Raw genomic sequence first — 17,582 nt, 5'->3', positions numbered from 1 at the left:
GTTATGACGGTGTTTTCACTTTCGCGTATAAGTGCAATTAAATACAAATAGGCCTGCTTTTGAAATGCCTGCTCATCTCAAAACCTTCATCTCAAAACAGCTTGCCTGCATTCCCAAAAAGTGCCGCAGGTCTCTCCAGATAAAAAGCCGGACTATATTTTTTCCAGTTGCATCCATCCTTCGGTAAGGTTCGATATCGTATAACTTATGGGAACTTGGGTGCATCTGGTTCTTCAGGTTCAGGTCTCTACAGAAGCTGGTTTCTGAAAAATTAGGTTCCTTCTCTTTGTAAAGAATCTTTTCGTTCTTTATCAACATTTTTCCAGTTGACCTTCCTTTTGGCCGAATACCTCAGCAAGTTTGGATTCCTTGTTCATCTTCCTACAAATGCCCCTTTAGGCCAACACCATACTAGAGATAGGCCTGCCTCTAGCGTGGTGCTGTTTTGACTCAGGAATGTTTTGACTGCTCGTTTTTTTTGTATACCAGTGGTTCTCCAAAGCTTGCATTGCGGCTCCTAAGGGTGTCGCGGTGAGCTTGCGTTATTCATATGCGCCAGTTCATTGCTTTGAAGTGGTATTTTGTTGGGCTACTCTGGGGAACCGTGGCTGAACGTTGACTACGGCAAAGAAGCCGTGGGTGAGGCTGGTTTTGATTCGACTATTGTAATTTGACAGCCCAAAATATCGGCGGAAACGTCGACATTATATTAATGCCAAGTCTGTCTCCGACAAAGAACACCTTAAATTTGTGGGTTATTTATTGTCTCTTTTCTATGGGATTGGACCTGTACTTCTCAAAGTGTGCGCCGTGGCTCCTAGAGGAGTCACCAACATCTGTCAAGGACACCGCGGTGAGCTGTTGACACTGATGTTTGCGTATTTAGTACTTCGAACTAGGGTGTGTATTAACTATTTAGTGTCGGTACTAGGGCTGTGTGATCTGTGCGGCCGCACGAGGCATTGCTATAGCAGGGGCGTAAAATCACGGGTAAAAAAAATAGTAATAATTGCAGAAAAATTTGAAAGAAAATGTTTTGCCTATAAAATTATGAATGTATTGAATAGAATAATTTCTCATATAAATGATAATAAAAAAATTCATGCATTCCATCTATCTGGGAACACAAGTAGACAGATAGACACCAGATATACTATGAAAAGGGATTAATACATCAAGTAGTTGGGGATTATAAGCTCTAAGTAAGAACTTTTTGACAGAATTACCGTGATATCTTTTGCTTTATTACGCATGACATATACAAATCTACGGTTTTTTGGGTCATTTTTACCGATGTAACATATACAGTATGCCAGAGGGGAGCCGAAAAGATGTCTCGCACGGGTGAGAATTTTGTCTTGAGCCGGAAAGTAACCCGTAGCTTCATGCATAGCTGTTGGTAATTCACTGACATTCATACTATATATTGTGGAGCCCTGATTATTTTTAAATGCACAGTAGACTCTCGACTATCCGGCCTCCGTACTAGTTTAAAAATAATAATACATTAATGAATTACAATATTACCTTCTCAAATTTGTGTAATCATTTATCAACGAACAGTAAAATGAGTTTAAATAATTTTGTAAGAATTTAGCCTACGTTTTATATACGCTTTGTTCATTTTGAAAGTGTGTGTATTTGCACTGTACAGCAGTGTTTCCTAACCTTTTTGATATAGTGGACACCCCTTAGGTCAAGGCACCACAGACTCCCTGTAGCGAAGATCAATTTCCACGCTGTCTACCAATGAAATCCAAAATGTGTTGTTTTTTATAAATTGCATATCATAAAAAATCAAAGTAGTAAATTACAATTTGACAACACTAAATGTCCTTCATGCAATAATAATAAATAAAAGAGGGTCCCACACACTGGGGTCCGTTGAAAAACACTGCTGTACAGTGTATATGATTTTGTTTCCTGCACAATTAAGTTAGACATTATAAAGTATATTTTGAAATATGTGCAATATTTTTAGTCTTGGACTTTTTTTGCAGTAAATTTTTAAACCATAACAGTTCAGAAGTACATAACAAACATTTATTAAGTGTACTCGCCTCTACTTCGAGGTCCGAAAATATGAATAAGAGTGGGTTTTGGTATTTTTTAAAAAGGATATTCTTGATGGTATGAGGGTGTAAGAAGTGTATTTATAGAACTCCGGTTATTCGGCTTTTATGTTATCCTTCCCGCCCTTCCGTCACAATAGGCCGGATAGTCCGGAGTCTATTGTAATTTTAGAGTAATGTACATAAAGGATTTTTTTGGTAAGGTTGATAATTCGTTGTGTCCCTGGTTGCGTGAAGAATTTCCCTGATCATGAGTCTTTCGGTTGACTGGGATAAAATAAAATGTCGTTTTTGTCTATTCCAAAAGCGATGAGTAGAAAATAAGGAGATTATTTGAAAGAAATCTTACTAGAGAGAGAGAGAGAGAAAGCTACAAAAAAGTATATATAAAGAATAACAAAACACAAAGAGAGTTCAAGGAATAAAACTCACCAGTTGAGTCTTCCTTTTCGTTTTTAGCTTCAATAGTTTCTGGTTCTTCGTTTGCATTTTCATCAATATTAGGCTCGTTAGAAGCACCTTCAAGTGCATCAGTCTCTTGTTGGTCGCCCAAATTCACTTCAGCCGTGTCTTTTTCATCTGGCACCTTTGCATAAAATGCTTGATCTAATGACGTAGCCCTATTTGGAGAACTCTCTGGTTGAGAATACTGATTATCATCAGATTTAACGGGAAGGCTTCGGGTTTTCCAGTGTGATTCGTTTTTCTCCACATCGGGTTCGGGTTTCACTGGCTTCGATTCTCTTGCTGTCATGTAGTCCATCAAAGCTGAAGTGAAAGGCATTTTGCTACGGGGCGGTGGTCTTGGTGGAGCCTCCGGCATTTCAATTTGTCGAGCTGGCAATTCTGGCTTGTTTGCATTGCGCCTAAGATTAAGACAAAATATCAGCTGATCATCATGAAAGTTTTTATATAAGCTACGAAATGTGGTCTTGAATCATATTGTGAAAAACAAAGAACTCTTAAACGATCGATTAAGATTATGGGAAGAAATTTTTACGTAAAACAATATTAAAAGGCAACGAATACTGAGAAAAAGGTTATTTCACTCTCCCCCATTGATATGCACTATACAGTATAGATTGACTGGATGCGATGCGGAGATGAATTTTCGAAAGAAAACTCATTCGCCCAGAATGGTAAGGGTTCGATTCCCCTGTGAATTTTTTTTCAAAATTCATCTTTGCACCGTATCCAGTCATCCGTATTTTTTGCAAAGAATACCGGTATTTTTTTGCTTCCATAGAGTAAGAAAACTGAAAGTTTTAAGAGATACTCGCCTTCTCTGCATGACAACATACAGAGACACCAGCACAATTGCAACCATCACTGCTGCAACCACCATGCCGAATATAATAGCTGAAAAAAGAATAATAAATTGTTGATTATTGTCGAAAATATATTGAGAAATTTAAAAAATAGCATATATAATGAGATACACGTGACACAAAATCATGAGTTTGTAAAATTGACTTTATGGGAAGTACTGTACGGTATTACGGTGTGGGCAAGATAATATTTATTAAATCTTCCTTCCTAAATAAGGCTTATGGAAAATACAAAAGTTCTTTGTGAATGGTTCATCAAGATTAACAAGACGATTTTTCATCTTTTTTGGACTTTATACAGAAAAAAGATGCAGTCTTACTCTCATAGTGGATAAACATAATTTAATCACGTACTTTCTTCAATCATTTTTATATCTGTTGGGGCATAACTGCATTCATATTTCGCAGTAAAGAGCCAATTCCTTGGGTCATGATTTTTTTTTTGACAACGAGCGTTTTTGACAAAAGCCGTAATCAAAGGTTTGCTGTTGATAAAATGATAATTTGAACCATAAAAAAAAATCAGATTTTTTTTATATTTCAGGTTGGTTTTGGTTTGTTTGGAAACTGAAATTTATAGACTATCAATAATTCAAGCATTTCTACAGATATTACTACGCGTGTTTCGATATGACGTGGTTTTGTGGTTTTAGGGGTAATAAAAGTGTTCAGTATGCTGACGTGATTATTTAATATATGTAACACAGTGTCTTAGCATGCGCAATAAGTGTAAAATAAAATGATTACATACTAAATTACGATGTTCGTTCACATTCCAGACAGCCATTAACCTTGCTACAAAATAAATAATTCATACGGGTCCTCTGTCAGCCGTATTGTATGAAAACATTTAATGTAGTGTTTCTCAAAGTGTGCGTCGCTACTCTTAGGGGCGTTACGGTGAGCTAGAGATATTGATTTGTGTGCCTATTTTTGTGCTTTGAAGTGGTTATTTTATAAGTGAAAATATCTACTAAACTATTTTGGGGAGCCGCATATTAACCATGAATAGGGCAAGGGAACCGCGAGTGATAAATGTTTGAGAACCACTGATTTAATGTCTTAGGCCGGTATTACACTATAAAAGTTTTATAAAATCCCTCTTATAAAACTTAAAAATCCACCCAATAAAGCTCATAGGTAACATTCGAGTAAATGCAACCGATAAGCTTATCGGTTGAATTTTTCATGTTTTATAAAAGGGCTTTTATGAGACTTTGATAGTGTAATCCCGGCCTTAAACATTTTTGAATCATCGAACGAAACGCTTCTCACCCATTTTCTCCTACAGCTCCACACCTTGATTTATATTCACTGCCAAAGCTCAAAGTGCGGCCAATTTGCGACGGGGCCGGCCATTTCGTGGAGTGGCTGGAGGTCCCTGGACAAAGCTCGATGTGTTGATGTAAGACGGCCAGATAGGAGCCAAATCTATTTTTTTAATCGCCAACGTGTGATACATGTCTATGTATAGCAGCTGTATTGAATTAGCTCCATGTTACGAGAGAAAAAAGTTAAATTTGAGGGGAGAAAAACAGTAAAAAGAATTATAAAAATATATAGTTTTTCTGCCAAGTTTTGGAGAAAAAAAAATGATTACCGCATCGTGACTGCAGTTTGATGAGCTTCCATAACTAACATGTAGATATTTATCACAAAAAATACGACAACTTTACGATGATCCCGAATCATGTCTTTTGTTATCGGACTTTAGCCAGGCATCACCAGTCACTTCGCGAAATGGCCGGCCAATGTCCGAAATTTGTACATTGGTCGGGTCAATATTTAACAAAATTTTCCAATTTCAGGTTTTGGTTGTAACATATACATTTCAAGACTTGTGCATACTAGACACGTTAGTTGTCCTCACAGGTTTTACGTAATGAACTTTCGCCAGTTAATTCGGGGAAGTATTGAACCTTCGCTTTTGGTCATGAATGATTATTGCAGATCACCATTTTTTTTATAACCACCAATATCCCCAATTCTTACAAATATGCATAAATATTACTAATTCTTGCACATGAGTATAGATATCTTTAATTTTGTTCATGAGTATAGATTTCCCACACACACACAGTATGAAATTTTCTATTACATGCACTATATAATCACGTAATCTTTTTTTTTTAAATAAAATATACACATATCTGTATTTGAAATTCAGTTCCTATTTCTCAAATGCAGTTCCCAGAACAAACACAGTACAGTCACGTATCGAATATACAAAAATCACTCAATAAAAAATATCGAAGTGATACTTCACATCAAGTGACATTATTTGCCATGTCGGAATCATAGGTGTTTTAAAATCACAAATATAACACAAGTAAGTTTAAAATAACAATTAAAATAACAAGGCTTGTAAAATATCGCGGTATTTTACAAGCATTTGCGGGAATATGAAGTCATAACACGATATCAATAGAAAAATGGTAAATTTCAAGCAGAATGAGATAAATACAGCGATAAACAATTTTGAAAAATTTACCTTTACGATTTCCAACCAAGTTTATTTGAAAGGAAAGCCTCTTGGTTGTTTAGAGGCTGTGTTGGATTTGAAGACAGAAAATTTCTTGTATTGTGATTACTGTCTTTGTCTTACTGTAGCATTCGAAGTGTTGCCAAAAAACCAGGTGCTATTTTAGTCTCGAGCTCGTCCGCTAGAACATCGTGCTTGTGAAATTTATCACCGCGTGCCGTGAGTTGAGGAAAAACCGACTAAAATAGATATTGGGAAGTGGCAACACTTTACTTAGAAACATCGAAGTCCCTTTATCCTACTAATTATCCGATACTGGCAGCCTTTTGCCACTTTATTTTCAACTGAAATTGCCAGACAGAATTGAAAATGCAAATCACATTTGTGTTCTCTACTGTATTGTGTTCTCTCTACGACAGTGGCGTCGGAACCGGGACTGCTGTGGGTGCTCTTTGTGACATAGGCCCGAGCACTTTCAGAATTGTTTCAGAAATAAAAATTTCCTATACAAAACTAAAGACGAGCACCCACAGGTTAAAAACACTTCCGACGCCCCTGTTCTATATATATATATGACATGAATATTTTCAGTAAAAATTATGATTTGCTGATCACATAATACCTTGGTTCACAGCAAATAAGAAAATTAATTAACATTAAATAACATCGCTTTATACGTATCAGTTTTATTTTTCCTTGACAATTAAAGCAATATACAGTGAAACCTCGCTACGACGATACTCGATATAACGATAAATTCCTCTACAACGATTTTTTCAAATCTTGTTTGGGATTTCCTTATAGTCTAATGTTAAACTCCTCTCGATATACAACAATATCTTTTACCCTTCTATAACAATATTTTTTGAGGAGATTTTGAAACAGCTACAAAGCTATTGTTTTATATATATTTTGCTTGAAATAGCCTTCAATATATTTTTAAACTTGTCACAAAATTTTCGTTTTTCCGAGGACGTCTAATAATATCGGTATTTGACACCACTTGATCACCGAAAGTGTTGATGAAGTTTTTCGGTGTTGCTACTTTTTGTGTGATACATCAAAGTGTATCATGATAAACCTCTTTGCAGGGGCAATAGACCCAAATTAATTTTGTTTATCATCTAATCAATTAAAAGCAGCATAAATTTAATGTCACTTGATGATAATGTTGCCTCTCGATATAAAGATAATCCCCTTCAACGATATGTTTTCCTGATCCACAGAATATCGTTATATCGAACACACACACAACATTTCATCAAATGAATCAACATATCTGAACCCCAGCAATTTCATCAGTACCATCTTCTTCAACAACACTCTTGGTCATTAAGTGATTGCAAAACACTGATGTGTGTGTGTGTTAGATTTAAAAAATATATTGTTATAGAGCAGTTTCAAAATCTCTTCAAAAGATACCGTTATAGAAAGATTTATTGTAGCAAAGATTACCAGGAGGAGTGCAACATTAGGCTATAGGCAATTCCAAACAAGATTTGAAAAAATATCGCTGTATTATCGTTTTAGGGAGGTTTTAAAACAATAGGGAGGTTTTATTGTATTTAGCTGGAGCGACGGAACCCTATGAAGTGTTGTTTTTTGTCATGAATATATCCAAAATGAGAATCGCACATAAAATTTACTGTGAGGGCATACATACCCTTGATCAGGACAGTTGTATATTTTTGATGGAGTGATCTTATGTTTGGCAATAAAGAATTTCACTAAATATTTCACTATTATATATCTAGGTGGATCTTATCGAAATTCGCATTATATTCATCTTAGTTGCTATGGAAACAGAAGTTTTTGCAGAATTATCACATAGCCAATCTTTCTATTCAGTTGACTGAGAAAAAAACGCAGTTTACTCTTATGACTCTGTGGATGAACACTCTATGAGGATTTTGTACGAAGTCAACCTATGTAAAGCGCAGATTGATTGTGATAGTAAAATTATAAACGCTTTCTAGAATTGGTTGAAAATTTTACTACAAATAACGTACAATATCAAAGTCCATGCTTCGTAAAAGTCTTTTATTGTAAAAACCATTTTTTTAAATTTGTTTTCAGTAAAATAATTTTTCATATTTCTCAAAATAAAACCACTACAACTTGTTTATGCCAATACCGTTATTCCGTTACGTATGTTGACCATACGTTGAACGAAATGTTCAGCAGAATATAATGTTACTATAACCATATCATTCTTTAAAATTGTAGGATATGGGAAGCTCTATGATTTTTTCATTATAAATTCTATGCGAGGACATAATTTGGAAATCATTACTAATTGAGCTATTTTATGAATAAAAACTGAAATTTACCTGCTTTATTTACAATCCGTGGTCCCTCAGATGATGCTACCATAGACTTTGCAGCTGAAATCAAGCGAACAGATAAAAAAAACAAAGTCACATATTTATACATAGTAAAGACCAAAAAAATTAATATTCAAGGGACGAAGAAATACAGTATCTCAACTAACGAAATTAATTCGTCCCGGAAAACTTGTATGTTCAAGCAAATTTCCCCATATAAAATAAAGGTGATTCTATTAGTTCGTTCCAAAATATTAATTCTCGTATAAAAATGAATTAGCACATCGCGCAGTACAATTTATTATAAGTCCAATGAAAGCCGTATCGCTTAAAAGATGAATGATATGTGCACAATAAGGAATGAATGAATGACACTGTACACAATGCATTCTAACATCACTGTTGATTTTGACTTATTTAAAGTGCTCAGCTTCCTTATGTAAAAATGACAATCTTTTGCCGTGCGTTATGGGCTCATGAGTCGAATATTTGTTCGCTAGTCGGAGCTATTCTATCAAATATTTTTTGGTCGTAACCTGAATTTCTCGCAATCCCAGTCCTACGAAGACGTAGTAGTTCTGTATGGTATTATGAACCAGTACCATTCGAATTAATGAACTAGTAAATTAATAATAGTTTTTAAAACAAACTGAAATTGATGACATTATTTTCTGAATTCAGCCAAAAAGTTTCAACTACAATTCATATTCAACAAAAAAAAAGCATTTTCAAAATAACTGGACATATTCTTCAAAGATTAGCGAAAAATCGAGTAAACGCATTATGTGTGTATCAAAAACATAGCATTATTTTTAACATCATTATTAAGAGAAAAAATTCAGGAAAATCTCAACTGGTGTTTAGAGATGATTAATAGATGCTCTAAGCGCATGCTATACGTGAAGGATAAATCTAAGGTCAGCAGAGAATAGATGATTACCCTTTCAGTATTCTAAGAATTTCTTTGATCATCTTAGTATTCCCTCACTTAAAAATTTACACGTGGCATAAAGTTATGGTTCTTGAGAACTAATTCTGAGCCACACAAAAAATATGTTAAATGTAGATGAAATGGTTAGTGATAAAATTAAGTGTGAAATATCAAAAGAATATCGTTTTATTCCTTGCTAGCCATACAATTTATAGACTTTATCTGTTGATAATCTTCTATTGTTTGAATACTTATAGTTCTTTTGTAAAGATAATATTATGCCTTATTCTTCCGCGGCCCAAATAACATTCTGTTAACACCATAGAAACGGGGGACGAGGAAAATAAACCACTGATCCTGTATGTGTAATAAATTCAAATCGGACACGCATATTGTTATTTATAGAGTAGGTAGTAATTGATTGGTCTTCCCTACTTAACTGCTACTTTAAAGCGTTTAATCGATCCACGAAGTTAGAGGGAGAGCAGTAATTACTTCAATTCGATAAGGACAGATTTTATCCAGTTCATCATCGTTGATCATCATCTTTTGTTCTTAAAAAAAACCAGCAAGAAAACAATTTCATAAGTATGCTGCACTCACATTGATATGAAATTTGAAATTTTTAAATATTTTAAATTTTAAGCTTTTACGTCTAAGTTGCAGAGGTATGATGTTGTTTTGAAGCTGAAAGTGAAATGTTATATAATCATTACCTCAGATTATTTTTTTCGCACTTCAAAATTAGTTTTCATGAAAAGAATGCATATATTCATATGATCTGTTTTTCATCAGTTTCACGAATGCACATGAAAGAATCAAATGTACAATTTCAGTGTACGTTCTAGACTCATGTTGAACCTACCGGCAAGGTGACCGAAAGTTCACAGTTTAGTCATTTAATGCAAATCCCACTAAAAGGCAAATTTTCTCATGAAGAAAAAAAATCAGTGTCGACTGAAATAATGAATTAAGAAATTTAACTTGAATATTTAAAATGTTACACTTTCAAGTAATTTTTGGGTTATTTACCTTCGTAAGTAAGAGAATCAAGCGTAACATATTTTAAACGTGCGTAAGAAAATGGACTTCGATGAGCGATATTTTAATTACTTTGAAAACAAAAATATTTTCAATGTTGTGAAACACAATTTTGTAGAAGTTAGTAATAATTAGAATCAAAAAGTTATCCAACGTGAATCGCTTATGTTTGCATAGTAAGTTAAAACTGCATGCCAGTGGTAATGAATGCATGGAACACGAATCTAAGTGTACATACGTACGTATAAGGCAGCGAGCATGCGATTCTGTCCATTCACCTTCTTCAGAGCATATGATATATGGGTCATCTCCTTCCATTTTGCCTTTTCGACACTTGAGTATAGCCATACTTCCCATTCGGGTTGTTTTATTCACCAAACGATAGATGCCACCCAATTCCTTTCCATCTGGTACATTACAACGAACAGCTTTAAAAGAAAATTATTCAAATATTTCTCTTTCGTTGAACGGACAATTTTGAAGTTTTCAAAATTGAAATGCAGAACATTATGAGGTAAATCAAATATGCTTTGAGATGCGTCAGTATGCATATAGAATGCCCGGGCACAGTCTGAATAGTCCAAACAAAAGGTGGTGGAAGGGCATCTTAATACATGGGCTCACCCGGGCACGGTCCGAGATCCTCAGGTGACTTTGAGTAGTAATTAACATCAATTGTGTCAGAGGTGTGGGGCCCATGATGCTATTCAGATGGCCCTGGATGGTGGAAGTTGCAAATTGCACCTTCTTTTGATCAATAAAGAATATCCCAAGAAACTTACAGAGTTGTCCTGTAAAAGTGTCTTTCTGCAACACAATAACGAACATGAGATCTTATACGGCTACGAAAACTGAAGCTGTGTCTAATCAGTTGCACACTGGTCAATAACTGCTTCCCCTACAGTGCATGTGATTAATCATTTAAGCAGTTCTCTGATGGTTCAGGGACAAACCAACTGAATTCTACGCATACGGAATAAAGAAGCTCATACACGGAATGAAAAAAAAATGCGTTTCAATGGCGAGAAACTACGTCAAAAAATAGTTATCGAGTACCATATAGTTTCCATTTATTTCTTATAGTTGTTAAGAAATTAAATCAGTCCAAATATTTACTGGACGCCTCTTGAACTTATTCTTTTTTTGCTTTAATCCTTAGCACACATTAAGAGTATCGTATGAGTTTCTAAATTTAGAAATTATAACTTTTAATTTCTTAGAATTTTATCTGCATATGTACGTTGGAATCAGAATGACCGATTAAGCACTTGATAAATGTTATTAGCTCATTTTAAATACTCTTACCTTCACAATGGGGCTCTTTGCCACCCCAACTTCCATCCTTCAAGCATATTCTACTAAAATCACCAATTAGTCTGTAACCTTCGTTGCATTTATAATTTGCTATCGTGCCCTCTAAAGGAGAATCGCCATTAACTAACCTCAGTTTCATTTGCCCATTTACCAGTGGAGGCAAACTTTCACAGATTATAGCTGTAAACAGTATAGAGAAAGGAGTTATTAAACTTCTAAATTATACAAATGATTTAATAATAATAATAATATAATTTAATATCTTTCTGTTCATTTAAATTTAGAAAGCTTAATAAAAGTTTTTTTAATTAAAAAAGTGGTATTGAAATTATTAGAATTCAATATCACCTTCACATAAAGGTGCTTCACCATCATATTGCCCTGTGTCCAAACATCGTCTCGTTCGTCTTCCTTTAAGTTCATACCCAGTTTTGCAACCATAATCCACTTCACCATTTTCAGGATCAAATGTAATTGAATGTAGTTTTCGATCAGGTCTTCCACATTTATATCCTTTTTCTGCTGTATTAAATGAGATATTAAAAGAGAGGGGGGATATATGTGTTTGTGAATGAATCACACACAATAATTTATTCCTATCAGTTAAACATTTTATTTTCTCACACACACACCTTGATTCTTATTTTAGTTAACTTTAATAAAGTCTAAATTAGCTTTATATTACTAGACTTCGATTGGTATGTGAAAAGTGTAATTCTCATAAATGATGTTTTAAAAAATAAATAAAAATATAAGCACACCATCAATATATACCAGAAACATAAATGTGCAAATTTCAAGAACTTGGAAAACGACGTTTGAATGTTTACTCTACCCATGTTACTCAATGGAAGTGGTTTTCCTAAAATGTTTTGTAAAATGTGTTTCAATAGGGGATACACATTTGCGTTTCTGGCAAAACTTAGATAGCAAAATAAGTGATCCAACCAACGGATAAATTCAAAAGTGAAACTTTGCACATTTATGTCTCTCTAGCATAAGGGGGATGATATAGCAATACGTACAGTATTCGCCAATACGCATGTAGATGCGAGATTCACGCATCAAAATTCAATTTTACTCCTCTAAATTTCATTAAGAAGATTGAAAATACTTCTTCAAATATTTGGTAATTTTTTTATTCGAGTGTTTCTCACTGATAAAAAGAACCGTATCTCTCTTTTTAAAAACTACCCCCTAACATTTTGGAGAGGAGTAAAGTTATTCTTCAAAATTATTTTTTTCGGATAACACTGAATGTGTGTACAATGTTTTGATATCAATGAAGATATTGTATATTTAAAATGTTAATATTAACGGCATTGAATTAATGCGCCAAAATAATACTGACAAAATTTCAATTTTTTTCTTATCTATCTCCAATTAAATGTTCTATTATACATGCAAACAGATACCTTTTTCAACTTGAACTTCTACTTCGCATATATCAAATAAGCCATCTGTTTTCATGTGGTCCTCTATATGAACTTGTTCTCCTTCTATACCTTTTCCTTCCGCACAAATTAGGAGTATCGTGTGGGTTCCTAAAATTTAAAATTAACATTTTATACTGGCATTTAGCGATTGATGAAAATAAAGAATGAATATTTTATGGTTTGAAAAAAAAATATATAGTAGACTCTCGATAATCCGGCCGTGCGTTAATTTGGCCCATCCGGGGTTTTTAAGCGGGTTTTCTTCACGCATAGAAGAAAGCATGTCACTGTATGTCTGTGCGCAAAAGTTTTCATCATTTAAATAGGCTTTTTCAATTGACTTCCAGTAATCCGGCGATTTCGATAATTCGGCACACCCTGGTCTGATATGTGCTGGATTAGCAAGTGAGTCTACTGTAAATTTATATCACAGAAAATACATTGTTTTTCGGCTAACGCGGTGATTCCCAACGGGGGGGCCCATGCCCCACAAGGGGGCAATTTGAGTTTTTCTATGAAGGCTTGGAACCTTCCGAACTCTATTTTTTTTATATCAGTTCAAATTTTTAATTTTAAACAATTTGTTAATGACTTCCTTGTTTTATTTTTCTCTTTCAGTGGAAGGGATTAGACTAAGGGTTCTTGTGTTCCACGGAAAATTTGAGCCAGTAAGATGAAGTCCACGTACCCCCGTGCCAATAAAATGAAAAAAAAAATGAAGGCCATGAACTCCTTTAAAAATTAGTATTCTGTGAATAGCAATGCGAAACAATGAGTTAATTGTTTTCTCATACAAGCTAACTGACCTCCTGAAGTCTCTCCGAGGGCTCCTGATTAAGAACCGCTGCTTTTAACTAATTAAAAGTAGACAGATAGGGGGAACAAAGACCCCTGGATTTAAAATTCAAGGAGGCAAAGTCAAAAATAATGGTTCTTACTAGAGCCCGGAAGTTCAAGCAAAATGCCATAAATGCCTTTTTTTGCCTGTTTTCAAAAAAAAATTTCCTTTTTGAAATTTTCGTGCCATAAATGCCTATTTTAACATAGAAGTAAGTTCAGTGAATTTCAGAGCCCATAATCTGTAAAACTTGAAAATTTTGGGCAATGAGAACTTCACAAAAGAGTTGTTCTTTTAGAAATTTTCCAACACTCGGTATTAATTATCATCAGAAAGCCCCCCCCCCCCAAATTTTGTAGTAAAGATTTTTTAGTAAAGTTCCATACGATATGCATGAATAGAAAATTGTATACGTTCTAACCAAGTACCCGCGAAGTCAACTATGGAAAAGGACGAGATCGTCTCCTCCTAGTACGTGGTCTTCAATGGCGAGATCATACTCTTCCACTAAGTGATTGGGGCTATTTGATCGATGTCGATATCCCCGTTGAGAAAAAGGCCCACCGTGACGAGAGTCTGCTACGACGTGGCCCGGCTCTTCAATTACGCGATGTCCGTGGGGACGAGAAGGCCGAAGTCCTATAAGTGAAGGGGTTCCACGATGATGACTATCTTCGGGTCCGACCGCACTCTATGTCCTCTGAGAGACTTTTCGGTGCCTGAACTGCCTGGAAGATTCCGTTTGGGACCTGTGCATAGGCTCATCCTACGCAAGTTACGATAGTCAACCCTTAACTGGCGTTGCGGAAATTCTATGTGTAACTGGCGTCGTGGTGGCATTTTGACCCCAGCAAGTATTAATGAAATTTAAAAATAAACAAAAGAAATTTTCATGAAAGAAATGAGTTTTTTACATGATTTCATTCACCAATCAATTAATGCATTGAATAATTTTTCAAATTTCTTTAATTATTTTCTCAAAAATGGTCTTTTAGTATGACAAACATTCGAAAGAACTGGAGGGATACATGACTTTTGAATTGTTTAAAAATTATATATTAAATTTTTTGAACGCAATTTTCATGATTAAAAAATTAACAGATACGCTTAAAATATACCCATAAAATAAAATTTACAAATTAAAATAATATTTACTGTATTTTCACAAGCACCAAAATTAGTCTTATTCTAAGTCAGAAACACACTGCTTGCAAACAATTCCATGACACGTTGATCATACAGATCTTACTCAAAATTCACTAACAACACTCTCCTCATGCTCACTTTGGATATCCGATGTTTCACCATTAGTTTGAAACCGTTATGGAGAAAGCTACTACTTCACCAAACACCAACTCTGGCCATATCGCAATTTACTGCCATTAGTGAGATAGGTTGGAAGTGAAGGCGCTGTCTATCGGTGGTCGCCTCGAGTTCGTTAGGGAAAATATCTTATCTATATCCTCCCTTGGGTTCGAACCCGGGACCCTAACAACAACCTTCACGATGGTAGACGAGCGTCTTACCACCATGCCACTCGGGCACTTATGGAGATAACTGGCGCTCTTCTGATACGCCATTTCGGTATGACCATTCCGGCCGTTAGACAAAAAAAAAAAAAAAGACTCACGCAAGTGGTGTGGTGGAGTCATTTTGACCCCACGGAAACTTTGATCAATGATATAGAGGGAAGAAAAAGTAAAATAACATCATAAATTTGTCAAACACGTGTAAACAACTAGTTTGAAAGGTACTGAAAATAAGATGGTCCAAATGCATTTCTTTTTCAAGGCGTGGCAAGATAAAGAGTGCGTGGGATCAAAATGACTCCACCACACCAGTTAAGGGCTATTTTTTGGATTCTCGGCCGCTGTTGAATATCATGAACCGAACGAAGATCGTGCAGCAAAATCATTGACATTTCATGGAATTCAGAGCGAAGTACGAGATCCTATCAGAGTTGGAACAGTTTTGTAAATCTACGTTGACGTAGATAAAATGTAAATATATATTGGTACGGAGATGTTAAAATTTCAACTGCTCTTCAAAAGACAACCTGTTTCAGTCGGTTTGTTCTTCATCTTGAGTTATCGTTTACGCTTATTCGTCAAATTTGACAAAAATATTCCCCGCTTCTCAAGAACCAATGCCAGAATCACGCACCGCTTCTAAAATTAGTAACAGTAGTTTTTCATTCCTCTCAGAATCTGAGCGGAGATGAGAAAACCTATCTTGATGACCTTAAAATAGAATTATTTATGAGAGGGAAAAAAGAATTACTTGTTTATTCCTTTTTTTTGAATGTTTGTTTTTCGACCTGTCGATAGAACTATCAACATTGCGTTTTTTTTCTTTTCAAAAAGAAGGAAAAGAGATACGTCAATATTCATTTGATATGAATTAAAATATAATTCACTAAGTTAATATGATTAGATTATACTTAAAGTAAAGCTTACCAAATTTGCCGGTAAAAGAAGCACATCTCTTGTACGAAGCATTTAGTCCATTGAGCTTTATCACGAAAACAGTGAATTTCACAAATTTTTCTGCAATTGAAAGATGAAGAAATGGATTGTTTTTCCCGTAATGTTTTCGTAATTTGAGACCAATTTAAAAGTCAAATTTTGTTAATTTCTGAAGTCAAAAAAAATAAAGGTCACAATCAACATTTATTATAAGAAAGTTGATAAAACTATGTATAAACCATGGTACTAAAAATTCATAAGTTTTTATAAATATACATATATTTAAACTAGCACAAAATCATCAATTTTTTTAGGAAAACGAAATGCGGTTGTACAAATAAAAAAAAATTTAGCTATTTTCAAGTTGGTTCACTGTATTTCTGCCGCTCTCCCTCTACTGATTAGTTATCATATCATGTCCAGCATAAGCAGGTACAGGCTCTTCGAATGAGTAAGGCGGTCGCACAATCCGCCCTCCTCCTGTACCTGCCTATGATATCCAGATATAAAAATACAAATACAAGGGCCACAACAGGCAGACTGCCCAACGAGGTGGCTGAAAAAATTTTCCCATAAAAAATATGGATGTTAAATATAACCAAAACATTCAATGTAAAAGCATGTATCACCAAAAAAAAAATTAGTAATATGTAATACACTGCCGATAAAAAAGATTATGGTTGTCTTAAATTAGTATGGATAGATTCTCGATTTACCCCCACTATCATACTTCTTTATAAACGTGTCAATTGTGTTAGAATTCACGACCCCCGGAGGGGAGCTATTCCATTTATTGACTCCATTAGAGAAAAATCCCCTGCGACACCACAACCTGGAATTGTCCCTTACTAAACGATACTGGTGTTCCCTTGTCAAAGCAGTCGATTGACAGTGTATTAATAACTCATGGCCCATCCTATCCATCCCATTGAAAATTTTGAACACTTCCAACATATCCCCCAACATCTGTGTTCCTCAAATGTAAAAGTATTCAAGAAATTAAGTCTTTCTTCATAGATCAAGCCTTGTGTGCCAACAAGAGCACTCGTAGCTCTTCTCTGTAACCCCTCAACCAAATCTTCGTCCCTCTGTAGGTATGGTCTCCAAAACCTTACAGCAGTGTTTCCGAAAGTGGACAATATCGCCTCCTGGTGGGCGATAGACTGGGCCAAGGGGGCGATAAAAGCTACTGCATTAACATAGGATCCTATGGGTTCGCTTGAGTATGGGGGCGATGAGAGAAAAAGTTTCTGAAGAAGGCGATGGAGCAAAAAGTTTGGGAAACTGCCTTACGGCATACTCTAGTGCGGGACAAACTAAACCTCGGAAAAGGGGAAAAATGACTTTAGGA

The 17,582-nt window shown here is 35.1% G+C and overlaps 1 protein-coding gene across 2 annotated transcripts in view; it reads right to left on the bottom strand.

The window, feature by feature from the left end:
- The window catches only part of LOC149080068 (uncharacterized), a 29,519-nt gene that overhangs the window by 5,354 nt on the left and 6,583 nt on the right, over positions 1-17,582 (bottom strand). Inside the window, exons 4-11 of one of the 2 annotated variants that reach the window (XM_089239023.1) lie at positions 16,223-16,312; positions 12,908-13,036; positions 11,841-12,014; positions 11,484-11,672; positions 10,421-10,606; positions 8,213-8,266; positions 3,353-3,431; positions 2,505-2,938 (exon numbers count right to left, since the gene is read on the bottom strand). In XM_089239023.1, coding sequence (XP_089095149.1) covers positions 2,505-2,938; positions 3,353-3,431; positions 8,213-8,266; positions 10,421-10,606; positions 11,484-11,672; positions 11,841-12,014; positions 12,908-13,036; positions 16,223-16,312 — 1,335 coding nt within the window. The remainder of the gene's footprint in view (positions 1-2,504; positions 2,939-3,352; positions 3,432-8,212; positions 8,267-10,420; positions 10,607-11,483; positions 11,673-11,840; positions 12,015-12,907; positions 13,037-16,222; positions 16,313-17,582) is intronic. The other variant, XM_089239022.1, reaches the window with a different exon arrangement.

Source organism: Pholcus phalangioides, unplaced genomic scaffold (assembly GCF_987345545.1).
Source record: "Pholcus phalangioides strain wild (caught in Gottingen) unplaced genomic scaffold, Ppha-v1.0 ptg000011l_1, whole genome shotgun sequence".
Lineage (NCBI taxonomy): Eukaryota > Metazoa > Arthropoda > Arachnida > Araneae > Pholcidae > Pholcus > Pholcus phalangioides.
Note: the sequence above shows the minus strand (reverse complement) of the source record. Positions and strands in the feature narration are given on the sequence as shown.